This window comes from Uranotaenia lowii, chromosome 2 (genome assembly GCF_029784155.1).
Source record: "Uranotaenia lowii strain MFRU-FL chromosome 2, ASM2978415v1, whole genome shotgun sequence".
In the NCBI taxonomy this organism is placed as follows: Eukaryota; Metazoa; Arthropoda; class Insecta; order Diptera; family Culicidae; genus Uranotaenia; species Uranotaenia lowii.
In genome coordinates this window covers 13,314,000-13,327,160 of record NC_073692.1, presented here as the reverse complement: position 1 = coordinate 13,327,160, position 13,161 = coordinate 13,314,000, and the positions used below count along the sequence as shown (strand labels likewise).

The following is a 13,161-nucleotide window of genomic DNA, read 5'->3' as shown; positions in this document are numbered from 1 at the left end:
CGTATGTTTGGATGAAGCCCGTCATTGTCAGTTGATTGGTAGGCGCCTGGCCCTTAACCCCATCACGGATAAAGCACTAACCACACTGACGGTACACTCGATTTCATTTGTGGGAAAAAATTTCCAACAGTATGCAATGGTGATTCCAGAGTGCGCATCGATCGCTTTTGATGAAATTGTAAATTGTAAAGTGATACAATCCGGCTGAACAGTAAAATTTCTTCAACAGGGTAATTTTTGGTCAAATTATGCAGGTTCGCAATAACGAAAATAGTCAGATTTTTTTTTCTTCTAAGTGTCATGTCTATAAAGTCAGTGGATATAGTGGTGCAAGTAGCAGTAGTGGTGAACCGGGTTGTTAATATCGCTCAACTCGAATTAACATCCGAGGACGAATCCTCGATGGATAAAAGGGAAAGACTTTGGTAAGAAGACAGTTTCTTTGCGAAACTTCGCAATTAAATATTAGTTACCTTAATCCCTTCCAAAATGTCATTTTTCGGAGAAATTAAAAAAAAAGTGCATTCATCCAGTAAATTAACTACATTCATTACAGAATTTTTCAGAAATTTAGAATAAGATTTTTTTTGTCCTGCAAGGTTTACAAATTTAGAAATTCTTTCTTGAATATGCACCCATGGTACACAAATATTTAGAGTCTTATTTTCAATCAATCATGCTATAAAATCACACTCGCACAAGACAGACAATTACTCCCTACAACAAAAAACGCTTCCTATTAAATTCATAGATTATCAGTCATAGTGATTGGAAGCGTGCAAAAAATGCTATTTCAAGAACAAAAATGTGAAATTTTCATAACATAAACAGCAAATTATTTCCCAACAAATCCGCAACAGTAACAAATGATACCAAAATCTCAGAACAATTAAAAATTCAATGTTTGCAAAACAAATCCACATTTCCGATAAAAAATGCAAAAATTAGTTTTTGATTACAATCGGCTACTCATTTAAAAACCCGTTAGCATCGTTCCACCTTCGATTAGTTCTCGCAAAATGTTCCTCGGAGGTTGTTTCCGGAATCCGCTGGAAGTGCTCCCGGTCGGGATGCAAACCATGCAGCTGATTGGGCTGTGGGGTGAACCCTGGAAGGCCATCAAGTTTGCCATCATCGCCTCCTGGATGGCGTTCATGTTCGTGGGACCGAAAACAACGCTCGAATTTGGAGGAGTTGGGTTCGATTCCTTTGCCCGTGGGACGGCCGAACTGATTTATTTTACCGATTTCATATCGTCGATGGTGCTGTTTGCCTTTCGTAGGAGATCTTATGTGCGGATGATCACTATATTGCAGGATTCCTTCCGGGAGTGTGCTGCCGATGGACAACCTGAGGCTTGCAGGGTAGCAATCCTGGCCTTTAATTGGAAGATATTTCGGTATTCGAGGATCTACGCCTGTTTCATCGGGAGTTGTTTGATCTTCTACGTTCCGCTTCCGATGACGGCTACGTTTGTCAACTATTTTAGCGCAATGCAGACCAATGGATCGGTAGAGTTCGTTCTACCGTTGGAAAATCAGTTCTACTGGTTGGACATTCGCAACAACATCCGTCATTACGTGATCTATATGAGTATGTTGACCCCGGCTGTTTGTGCCTCGGCTTGTCTTAGCACCGTTAAGGGAACAGTTTTGTTCACAATCATCCGATACGGAGCGACACTTTTTGAACTTGTTTCGTTGAAGATTCAAGCACTGGGTGCTTCCTTCAAGGATGGCTTGGAAGATGATATAAACAAGAGTAACGAACGCCATCAAGAACTACAGGAGATCATTCAACTTCATCAACGGGCTCTGGAGTACGCTAATCTGCTGGAAAGCACCATGCAACACATCCTACTGTCACAATTTGTCAACTGTATGCTCATCTCTTGTCTGATGATGTTCTACATTTCGAGTGTAAGTTCCTCCAAACAAAGTGGACGAATGAACGGGCCAGTATCAGAGTTCAAATTCATTAAACGGAACAATTTTTTTTTTGTTTCGCTCTTCTTCCTTATTGCTGCTGGCCTCCGGGGGAGGGTCGTTCATCATCATCATTATTCAAAGACCTACGGTCCGAATGTCGTCAATATGGTGATCTTGTTTGCCGTCCTGATGGTGGAAGTGTTTGCTTACTGCTTCAGTGGCAACGAACTCAGCGAGAAAGTAAGTCACATTTGGATTGAAACACCGAGAGAAATGAAATGAAATTTAATATTTTTATTTTTGGAGGCTGCTTCGGTGGCCAACGTTATCTACTGCTATCCGTGGTACCGTGAGCCGGTCCAGATTCAGAAGCAGATTCGACTGATGATTCAGCGCAGCCAGCGGAAGGTTGGCATCACTGCCGCCAAATTCTACTTTGTGGATATCGTCCGATTCGGACAGGTTGTGCAGGCTTCGTACTCGTACTATCTGATTCTGAAGGAGAGGTTTTAAGCTGCTGTTTTGTGCTGAATTCCTGAGAGATATTATTAATCTTCATATAATTAGAATTTGGAATTAGTAAAAATCTTAAGATAAAAGTTGACATTGTCCTCAGAAGCCTTTCGAGGATGGCTTCATATAGGCTATGATAATTTTTCTTCAATGGAGACCGTCAAAAATGGGTTGATCAAGCTCGGATGATCACTCCTCAACCTTGCATATTAAAAAATTCTGCACAACATTTAAACATGTGACATTTTTCTTGATGACCAGCACTACTGAATGCAATCGCCAAAGAATTTACTACGATATTCTTCAATTGGAGTTGAAAAAGGTTTTAAATTAATTCAAACTGCCCTCTTCAACGAACGCGAGCGCAACGCTAAATTGGGTGAACTGCCGCAGTTGCAGTGCGTTCCGAAAATGTGGAAACGACACAAGGAAAACTCCCATGTTACCTAAAATGAGCTACCAATCTCGCATCGAAAACACAGAAAAGCTAACTAGCGAATCATTAACGGATTGATTTACGATTGTCGCTAATGAGCAATCACGTTGTGATTCCGCTGAGTTGACCACCCGGTCACATAAACCTTCTCCGGGAGATGGGACGGAAGCAATCAGCGGCGTGGCGGCTGTAGGTTGGTTTTTATGGCACCATAACATTGTCCTACGCGAATATGCTCTTAGTGTGCGAATCATAAATGAGGGTTGCGAAAAAAAAGCTTTTCTACAGTTGATTTTTACACTCCACCTGGTTGCGTGGAAAAAAAGTGCGAAAACTTTCGCCAATCCAAGACACTTTCCGACGCTGCTTACAAAAAACTGACTCCATTTAGCACAACCCCACAATTAACCTTCTTGAGATAGTGGTGTTTTTTTCTACTTAAGTGCTGTAACTGTTATTTTTTGCCCTGCTTGCGCGTCATAGGCAAAAGGCGTCCTGCGTCAAATTTGTCGTATAACGGCCGGCAACAAAAAAACATAAAAATAAGCCCTTCTATATGCGATAAAAGTCATTAAAACAAGAACTACTCATCATCGTTGTGGCGTTCCATCCAAGTTGGCCGGTTGTTGTCATATTAAACACACTCATACAGAAAGTTCAAGGGACAACCTCCTTGGATTGCGAGCAAAGTTCTCGGGAAACGTTTTAATTTTGCTAGCCCTTTTCAATGGATTACTAGATGCTCTAAAAGAGGTCGGTTTATATGCGGGTGCCTCTTTTAGGGTTCGAAAATTGTCAATTAATAAAACTCAATCCCATCGTCAAGTCGTATACAAATAAGCAACTATGAGCCCGATGACTTAATATAGAGAGCGGAAGTATTCGGGTAAATCTGCAGGTCAATATTCGAAAAAGTTAAAAAAAAAGTAGTATATTCATAAAGTGTGCGTTCCGGGTTTGCGTAGAAGACTTGCGTCGAAGCAACTGCTTGTATTATCATGGTGGTGCGCTTCAATAGGGAATTATTCACAGTAATAAATAAACTGACACAGAGCAATAAAAAACTTAACGAATGCTTGGCTGCGCTGGCGGTTGCAAATAAACGAGCCCTACAGTGTGTTCAAAAAATGTAGGGAAAGTGCAGTTTTAGTTTTTGACGGCTTACTTCGACTGACTTCGACTTACTTCAACTGACTTCGACTTGACTGACTTGACTGACTTGACTGACTTTACTGACCTGACTGACTTGACTGACTTGACTGACTTGACTGACTTGACTGACTTGACTGACTTGACTGACTTGACTGACTTGACTGACTTGACTGACTTGACTGACTTGACTGACTTGACTGACTTGACTGACTTGACTGACTTGACTGACTTGACTGACTTGACTGACTTGACTGACTTGACTGACTTGACTGACTTGACTGACTTGACTGACTTGACTGACTTGACTGACTTGACTGACTTGACTGACTTGACTGACTTGACTGACTTGACTGACTTGACTGACTTGACTGACTTGACTGACTTGACTGACTTGACTGACTTGACTGACTTGACTGACTTGACTGACTTGACTGACTTGACTGACTTGACTGACTTGACTGACTTGACTGACTTGACTGACTTGACTGACTTGACTGACTTGACTGACTTGACTGACTTGACTGACTTGACTGACTTGACTGACTTGACTGACTTGACTGACTTGACTGACTTGACTGACTTGACTGACTTGACTGACTTGACTGACTTGACTGACTTGACTGACTTGACTGACTTGACTGACTTGACTGACTTGACTGACTTGACTGACTTGACTGACTTGACTGACTTGACTGACTTGACTGACTTGACTGACTTGACTGACTTGACTGACTTGACTGACTTGACTGACTTGACTGACTTGACTGACTTGATTGACTTGACTGACTTGACTGACTTGACTAACAGCCTGAAAAATTGGTAGACTCATTTATCAGCTATCAAACAAACTGGCTGACAGGCTGGTAAACTAAACTAACTGTCGACAGCTTTCATGCTGTCTATTGTTTATTGTATGGAAAAGTCGAAAAGACCAACTGGCTGTCAGGCAAAAAGTCTGACTTTCAAACAAACCAATAGACTGTTTGTCAGTAAATGTGACAGATTGCTGGCAAACTAACTGAGAGACTTTCTTACTGACTGTCAGAAAACTGGCTCTCAGCTAGATAATGAAACTGACTTAATTCTAACATTCAGACAGGTGATCAGAGACATAATATTTTGTCCAGACAAAATTATTGTTTTCCAGACATACTTACAGACTGTCAAACAAAGTGACTGATTGTTGAGTAGACTGTGTCGTTTTCAGACTGACTGACTGAATGTCAAAACATCATAAATGTCAGTTGAACTGACAGGCTGTAACACTAACTGACTGGCTGTCAGTAAGATTCATAATATTCGAATAAACGGATTGACTGATATGCTGATTGCCAGAGAGACAAAATGAACTTTTAGATTGCCTGATTATTAGACAATCTGACTTAGACAGTCTGTTTGACTTACTGACCTTTAGACTGATAGGTTAAAAGTCAGGTAGATGAACTATTGACAGATTAATCACTAATCATACTGACTGGACACTCGATCTCGTTTTCTGGATAATTTTACCAACAGTACGCGATATCGATTCCAGAGTGCGCATCGATTGATTTGAAAAAATGCTATCCCAGTTAGGAAATGCCACCCAACTTCTGAAAAAACAGGCAATTCTTACGATAAAATCGGGCTAAACAGGTACATTTTTCCTATAGGGCATTTTTGGTTACATTTTTCATGTTCGCCACCTGCCGTCGTTATTGCGAACCTATAAAATCTGACAAAAAAAATAGACAGAAAATCGTTGAATTTTTGTTCTAAGTGTCATGTCAGTGTGATCAATGGATTAACTGTCAAGTAGACTAGTTGTCAAATAAACATATATTCTGAAACTTATTTTTTCAACTGACAGGCTGTCACACAGACTAACTGATCAACACAGATACAGCCTTTCAAACTGACTAGTGGTAGGACTGACCAAATCTCAGGTAGAATGATTCAGGGTTAGACAGTTTTAAATTGATATTATAGCTCAAATGCTGTCACCAATGTATTTTTGGGTAAAATGCTGTGACTGGTAGACATAGTATGAGCAATAAATTGGATGCTGCTTTCAAATCATTGATTAATCCAAAAGGTCCTTCACCTCTACAAGTGGCTCTATTTATTACCTCCGACAAATGGTAATCAACTCCCTGGCGGGCGACACGGTAGCTTAAAACCGAAAAACGAGCAATCACATTTAACGGCTGAAATCACGCGCGCTCTTCGAAAGGTTCGGAAAGTGAGAGTGAACGTTGTGTTTCCATGATATGGGCTCATATTTTGTGGGCAAGGCTTCAACCGGATCCGTTCCAAACAATTAACTTCTACCTGAATTGGTTGGCCGACTTCATGGATCATGATGATATCACTTAATTTAGCCGACCAGCCAGCTTCACCAGTTCACAAACTTAATCGAAATTCTCTCTGATTACGAGATTTGTGTACTTGCTTGAGTATTACGTTTCCCTCCATTTTGACTTGTGCATTTGAGCGGAAAAAAGCGTCTTACATTTTTTCGATCACTCCGAAGGTACCGAAAATTCCACCGGGATGACGTCAACCGGTCAGCTTCGAATGAGTGGGACAAATTATTTGCTCGCAGCAGGCCGGCGGCAGCATAAAATGAACCCATCAACGCACCAGAAACCATGACAACGCAACGCGTCGCCGTGCGATTCAAATTTCGTCGTGCGATTGAAAATAGAACCCGCGAGACACGAGACCAAACCGGCAATGGTCACTTGGATCGTCCGATTCTTTCGTCTTGTTTCGCCTCCTCCGATGTGTATATTCTTGTAAGAGCGCCGCTGCTGTGACTGTGCTGTGAGAATGAAGTGTCATACTTCTTTTTTTGATCACTGATGTCGCTAGTTAGTGCGCTTGATGGGAAGCGTTTGTCGGAAGAACCGACTCTCTAATAATAACCTTTGCGGAGGACGGATTCTCCCACATTTGCGATTACCGCCGGCTTGTGTAATCGTTTTGGGGTTGATGTTTAAGATATGACGCTCCTCTCAAAGTTTTTTGTTTTTGTTTTTGGATAACATCAGGGAGACGGTCATTATTGTGTTGTTAGTCAACGGGATAGCACTTCTGTTGTTTTTTTTTTTTTTTTTGGTAGCTTTTCCGAGCATGTTCAGAACTTGGCACTTGGCAAGACGCGTTCGTGACCTCGTTCATTGATCCGAACTGCTGTAGCTGGGTTTGGACTTGGTGGGGTGTTCAGATACGTCATTCGATGATGTTGTAGCTACGGGCTATTTGGATTACGTGAGATGGACCAACGCGTAATCCAACCTGATCCCTCAGATTTCGCAAACATCTTTTGTGCGATCTGATTATTCTCCCGTCATCATTAGAGGGGGAACAAGTGAGATGATTGAACTCCTCTTTTAGACTCTTCTGAAAGCCGATGACGGAAATATCTCGCGGACGGATTCCTGCACACCAAAATAAATGCCAAACCAATTTTTGCGGTCGAGTTGTGCGAAACAAGAGTTTCAAATATCAATCATTAATATTAATCATTTTAGGTAGTGGTGGTGGTGATTTGAGCTGATTGTACCAAACCCCTCCCCTTGTACATACTCCCCTAGGTTGATTGTCTGCAGAATACTTTGTGCCCGCGGCCGGGACCCCACCTTGGGTTTGAAAAATTGCAAAGCTCAATTTTAACGTTTCCCTACCGCCTCCAAGTGTAGATTACTCCTCTTAACAACCCCCTCCCAAGAAGCGAAAGGAAGCGGCGAGTGGAATTAATCAACGTTTTGTTGTTGCTGCTGCTGGACGTGATTCGTCGAGCTTCTTTTCCTGATTTGTTATTTGTGGGGATTCGCTACTGCTGCTTACTCTTGGTTGTTATTGTTACTCTTGCTGCTTCAAGCTAGCCGGTTTCGATGGTAGTGTTTGGAGTTCACCATCAGACTTATTATAGGTCACAGCTGTTATTGATTGTTGTTGTTCGGTGCGCTGAAACAAGGTGCTGCTGTAGCTGGCAGGTGCTACGAGATGAGATCACCTTCCTTAGCACAGCAGTCAGCGACGTGACGGCAGCAGATTTATGGGCTTCGTCTAATCGTGCGCGCTCTGATTGCACCTCCTGGTGCCGGCCGATGCTCTGCCTCCGGATTAGCTTTCCTCTGCGCGTAAAATGTGGTCCATTCGGTTTGTTTTTGGGGTCTCCGACATACTTTTGACCAAGCTTCAGTGAGCAAATTGTCAGATGATTAAGTATAAGCTTCCAAAGGCTTATATGAGTGGTTTCAGCGGCCCAACGCTCTAATATTTTTATCCTTTATAGGATCATCTTAATGTTAACTTTTTTACGGTGTATCTTATGAAGTTTTTAGTTTTGGTCGGAAATAATTTTTTACTGTGCTGTGAGTGCTGTTCGCGACTCATACACAGAATTCTCTTGAGCGGTGTCATGGAGTGACTCGCTGGGAGAGCAGGTTTTGAGTTCCCCTAAAAGACGTATATCACGTCACTGAGCGACTGGTTTTGCCGAGGGATTGCAGTGGAGAGAGAATTCTTTGCATTTGGAATGGTAATGATCAAAATTCCACAACTGCTTAACAAATTGCAACAATTTGCAACAATTAGCACATTTTCACTCTCTCTGAGCACCGGTTTCTCTCATTTTAACTTAAACCTTCTAATTCTCTCTAACAAATTACCACAAATTCAATCATTGGCTGCAAAATTTGTTTGATCATTGACGTTGATTCTCCGTTTATCTCAGTCCCCTGGGTTTTGCGGGATTAATTTTCTGAGGAGTCACATTTACAAATTGTTGAGAGCACGGTAGGGTTGTTCAAGCTAAATAATTTCCAAAAAATAGATCTTGTGTCGATACGTTACTTTGAATGCTAGGGATGTTCAAGCAAAATAATTTTCCGCAAAGTTGACACTGCTACAAAACGAAACTCCAGTTAAAATTTTTTTCAACGTTCGTTTAACGGTTTCCGAACAAATTATGGTTTATTTACTACTTGATAAACTTAACAATTTTTAAGTGCATTGAATGTGAAAAGATGCATACTTAATTGGCTTAAGGGTTAGCTCTAGCACAACACGCCCCCTAACAGAACTTCGAAACTTAATCTGGAGGGTGAGCTGTACGCGAAAATAAAGCTGAAGTATTTAGCATGTTTTAACGAAAAATAAAGGGTGAAGTCTAAAACGGAGCGCTTGCTTAAACATACATAAAAAAGGAACTTCGGACAACTCCTAGGATAAAAATTTGATCTTATAAAGCGCATTGGGTATGCTCCAGGAAAATACCATTTTTTTCTTATGAACTAGAAAGCTAGTATTCAGAACGAGGTTTCTTAGTAGCATGTTTTGCATTTGATTTTTGCATACAAGAGACTTATTGTGTGCTGGTCTAACATGGCTATCAGCCATGACAACCAAAATGATTTCAGTTGATGTAAAACGTGTTTTAGTGCCTCGCATCTCCAAAATAGACTGTAACTACGATAGATTCAGCTAGTCTGTTTATGATTGATTCTAGGCATTGAACTATAAACATAGTAAATTAAACTATACATCTATGATTGATTGCGAGAAAATAGACTAATTTTCTCCAACGAATTACAATTTCACAAAACGTTGAGTATTTCCAGGTTTGCGTGTAGTAAATTTTCACAGCGGAAAAAATACAAAAAACCACGGCTTCAAACGGCAGGTAAAACTGTGGCATTTACAAAAATTAAATCTATCAATAGCTTGACTATTTTTTCCTAAAACCTCCCTGCCTCCTTCTTCCGAGAGCACAAGTTGCTAGACATGGCCTTCAAACGAATATCAAGGAGTTTGTTATCCGGGCGAAACTGATGGTGCTGCCGAAACCAAACTGGGTCACCTGGACAAGCTAGGCGGAAGATTTTTTGCCGTGAGACCCCGACCAATCAAAAGGAACCGGGGATCGACTGGTGTCAAGAAAAATCGCAACCAAGTGCCCAGCAAAAAAGCATATTTTTTCGTGAACAAAACCTGACTTGAATCGCGACTCAATCGACATTTTCCCAACGATGGCATCTTTCGGAATATGGTGAGTTATGACAATTTTTAAATTTGCTGAAATTATAAAATATTTTTTCTGCAGGATACTTTTACGATCAACACGATCGATCACATAGAAGCAAGAGTCCGGTATTTAGAAAACGTGTGCATTCTGTGCATTCGTATCGGACCCCTCTCTCTCGGAATCTACTATTTCTATAGTTGATCTCATTAAATCAATCATAGAAATATAATTGAGTCTATTTTATTTACAGTTAAATCAATTATACCAGTATAGTTGAATTTACTATATTTATAGTTGAATGTACTACATCAATCATACTATTATGGTTGAATCTATTATATTTACAGTTGAATGCATAAAATCAATCATTCAACTATAGTTGAGGCTATTATATGTATTGTTGAGTGCAAAATATCAATCAAGTTGTCTATTATATATAGTTGAGATCTTCAGATTTATAGTTGGTCGAGAATCAATCAGAAATATAATTGAATATGAGTGGGATATTGGAAACTATACTTTTTTCTCCGTGTAGTACACTTTCTGTGGGCATGTGCTTCCAGTATTTGTAAGATGTTAGCCATCATAACTTTGAAAAATGTACGCCTTAGAGTTGCGTAAATTAGATCTTTTCCTGTGTTGGTTTTCCATTTCCAAACATTCGATTCCAAACATCTAATTTTATTGCTCCATCTGCTATCAATGAGATTTATTTGACTCACCGGTATAAGGTTTATTCAGCCTTATAAGCTATGGTTAAATAACTTTCGGTTGAATGACCCCTTCGGCTGAACATCCTTCGGCCTAATGACCCATTCGTCCTAAAATTCTTCTGCCTTGTGACCTCTCGCTAAGTGGCTTGAGTCCCTTGATTAAGAAAGCACTTGTTGTAAACCTGTTAAGTTCTACAGACTTTTGATCTTTTAAAAATATAAATTGTGGGGAGGGTAGTTTAAGTTCAAATTGATAGGCAAATTTTTCTGCAAATCGATCGCAATCTGTGGCTATTGTTGAGAGAAATCCCTAGCTTGACAACTTAATTTTAGTAGGTGTACCAAAACACCAATTTAAATGTCCTTTCGCTAACGCAAACAGAAAACAATCATAATTGGTGCAACGTCAAGTCCGCTGACAATTGCTAATATTCATGGTACAGTACTATAATCCTTTTCGGTCATTCGCCATGCAATTTGTCCCTTCACATTTCAAATATGACAAGCCTGTCATAGCGCCAGCAGACTCACGACAGGATGCCGCTAATTGATGATTGACATGTTTGCAAAATCGAAGGCCAGTTACGCCGTACGCTAACGCACCTTGACCCAGTTTCAATTTCTAAAGCGTTGTTCGAATCGGTTTGGTCAATTTTCTGCGCTCCCGAAGATTTCCTTTCAAAAAATTTGGGCTACCTCTTAGAGGGAACAGTTCATCGTGAAATGGTATTTCGAAAGATGATAGTCTTGCGCTGGCTCCACACCACCATCAGCGTAGGAGGGTTTCGAGCACAACAAAATGTGTATGTACTCTACCAGACTAGTCAGTCAGTCAGTCAGCCAGCCAGCCTTCGGTGGTATGAATCAGTTTTAATGAGTTTAATTTGGTTTTTGGGTTTCAAACGATGGCGCTGAAAGTTATGAACTAGGTGGGTTTTTATTTTCTACCGGTGGACAAGCGAACAATGAACAGCCCCAACTGCGATAATTGTGCACACAGTCGCAGTTCTTGGTCAAATTACCGTGTGGGTACAGACCGAGCTTGAGCTGAAGTTGGCCAATTTTCGTTTGAATATAAATGAGTCAATTTCAGGGATTAAATTGCCTTTTTTCCGTTCTCTCGGCTAATGACACAACCGTTGAGGTACTTGGAGGTTGTTAGAACAGCGAAGTTTGCTCGGTGTATGAAATTCGAACGAATGAGTTGAGTTGAGGGTAAATTTCTGGAACATTAACTATAAAGAAGTTTCCAACATTATGAATGGTGGATGAAATTACAGGTAACGATCATATCGGAGCTACATTACAAAGGCGGTGTTTCATTGTTTTAAATAATTTCGAAATTTTTTGAAACAAAGGTATGGCCAGGGTGGCAATTAAATTTCAATATTTGATTTTCCGCATTTTTCCCGACTTTTTACCGCATGGTAAAATTCCCGATTCTCAAAAAACAAACAAAAAATAAACAGCAAATAATAGCATATTTAACAAGATTCAATTTTCGAAATAACTCCTTTGTTACCGGGCCTTATTTCATACCGTTAACTATACTGAAATAGTACAGGTTTGAATAATTTATGAGATTTTTTAAGGCAGTAACATTAGAGAAAGTAAGTAATTTACCATCTGAAACTTTTTTTTTACTTTTAAAGAAATATAGGTTCCCAATACAAAGTGGAAAGATTTTGTTTTATGTGAAATTCTTTACTTGGAGTATGAATACAATAAAAAGGTGTATTGTAGTAAAAATCTTTTTTATCAAGTGGCACATTTTGTATAAATGACTCAAAACAACCACAGATAAGTAAATTAAAGTTACAAAGAAGGTTTTTTTTCTAATCCTAAGTGCAATCATGCGAATTATTTTTTTCAAACACCTTGTTTGTTTGTATTTTATTAACTTCGTAAAACCCAATTCAAGTAAAAAAACTGTTTTTATTTGACCGTATTTTTTTAGTCAGAAATTGTTTGGTGTTTTTTCGTTAATTTTATCCATACAACTACAATGATAACAAAATTTTCATTTCTGTTTCGTCAATATTTCATCTGGAAATATTTCTTGAGTTTTTATTTTATACCGTATAAAAAATGGTCGGAATTCGAGCAGACCGAACTAAACGTCATCAACATTTTTCAAGAAACTTCAGTTCAATGTACAAATCATTCCAACAAGATACAAAATTTATAAATTGTAAGGACCAGTACCAGTAGTTTTGAATCCAAGAAAATAATTATCGTCTTATCAGGTTTAAAAAACGAGATTCAAATTATGTTTTTTTCAATTTTTTTTTATGGCGATGGTGCTCAGGTTTAATCAACACCAAGTTTCAAAAAATAATCATGAAAGGTTTTTTGATAGTCTGAAACACAATCTGCTGATAAATTTTGATGAGAAACATTCTTTTT

General features: G+C 39.5%; 2 protein-coding genes across 2 annotated transcripts in view; one reads left to right on the top strand and one right to left on the bottom strand.

The window, feature by feature from the left end:
• Positions 1-13,161, bottom strand: part of LOC129741073 (klarsicht protein-like) — a gene marked incomplete at its 3' end in the record, with an annotated part of 366,425 nt that overhangs the window by 211,952 nt on the left and 141,312 nt on the right. The gene's annotated exons all lie outside the window — the stretch shown is intronic.
• On the top strand, positions 1,023-2,640 carry LOC129744833 (odorant receptor 22c-like). Its single transcript, XM_055737561.1, has 4 exons — positions 1,023-1,193; positions 1,283-1,919; positions 2,070-2,168; positions 2,235-2,640. The coding sequence occupies exons 2-4, from the start codon at positions 1,299-1,301 to the stop codon at positions 2,439-2,441; spliced, it is 927 nt and encodes a 308-aa protein (XP_055593536.1). The 5' UTR covers positions 1,023-1,193; positions 1,283-1,298; the 3' UTR covers positions 2,442-2,640.

Coding starts and splice junctions, on each gene's coding strand:
- LOC129744833 (XM_055737561.1), top strand. CDS start 1,299: ATGATCACTATATTGCAGGATTCCTTCCGGGAGTGTGCTGCCGATGGA. Junction 1,920..2,069: donor TGATGTTCTACATTTCGAGT/GTAAGTTCCTCC, acceptor CATTATTCAAAG/ACCTACGGTCCGAATGTCGT. Junction 2,169..2,234: donor GCAACGAACTCAGCGAGAAA/GTAAGTCACATT, acceptor TTATTTTTGGAG/GCTGCTTCGGTGGCCAACGT.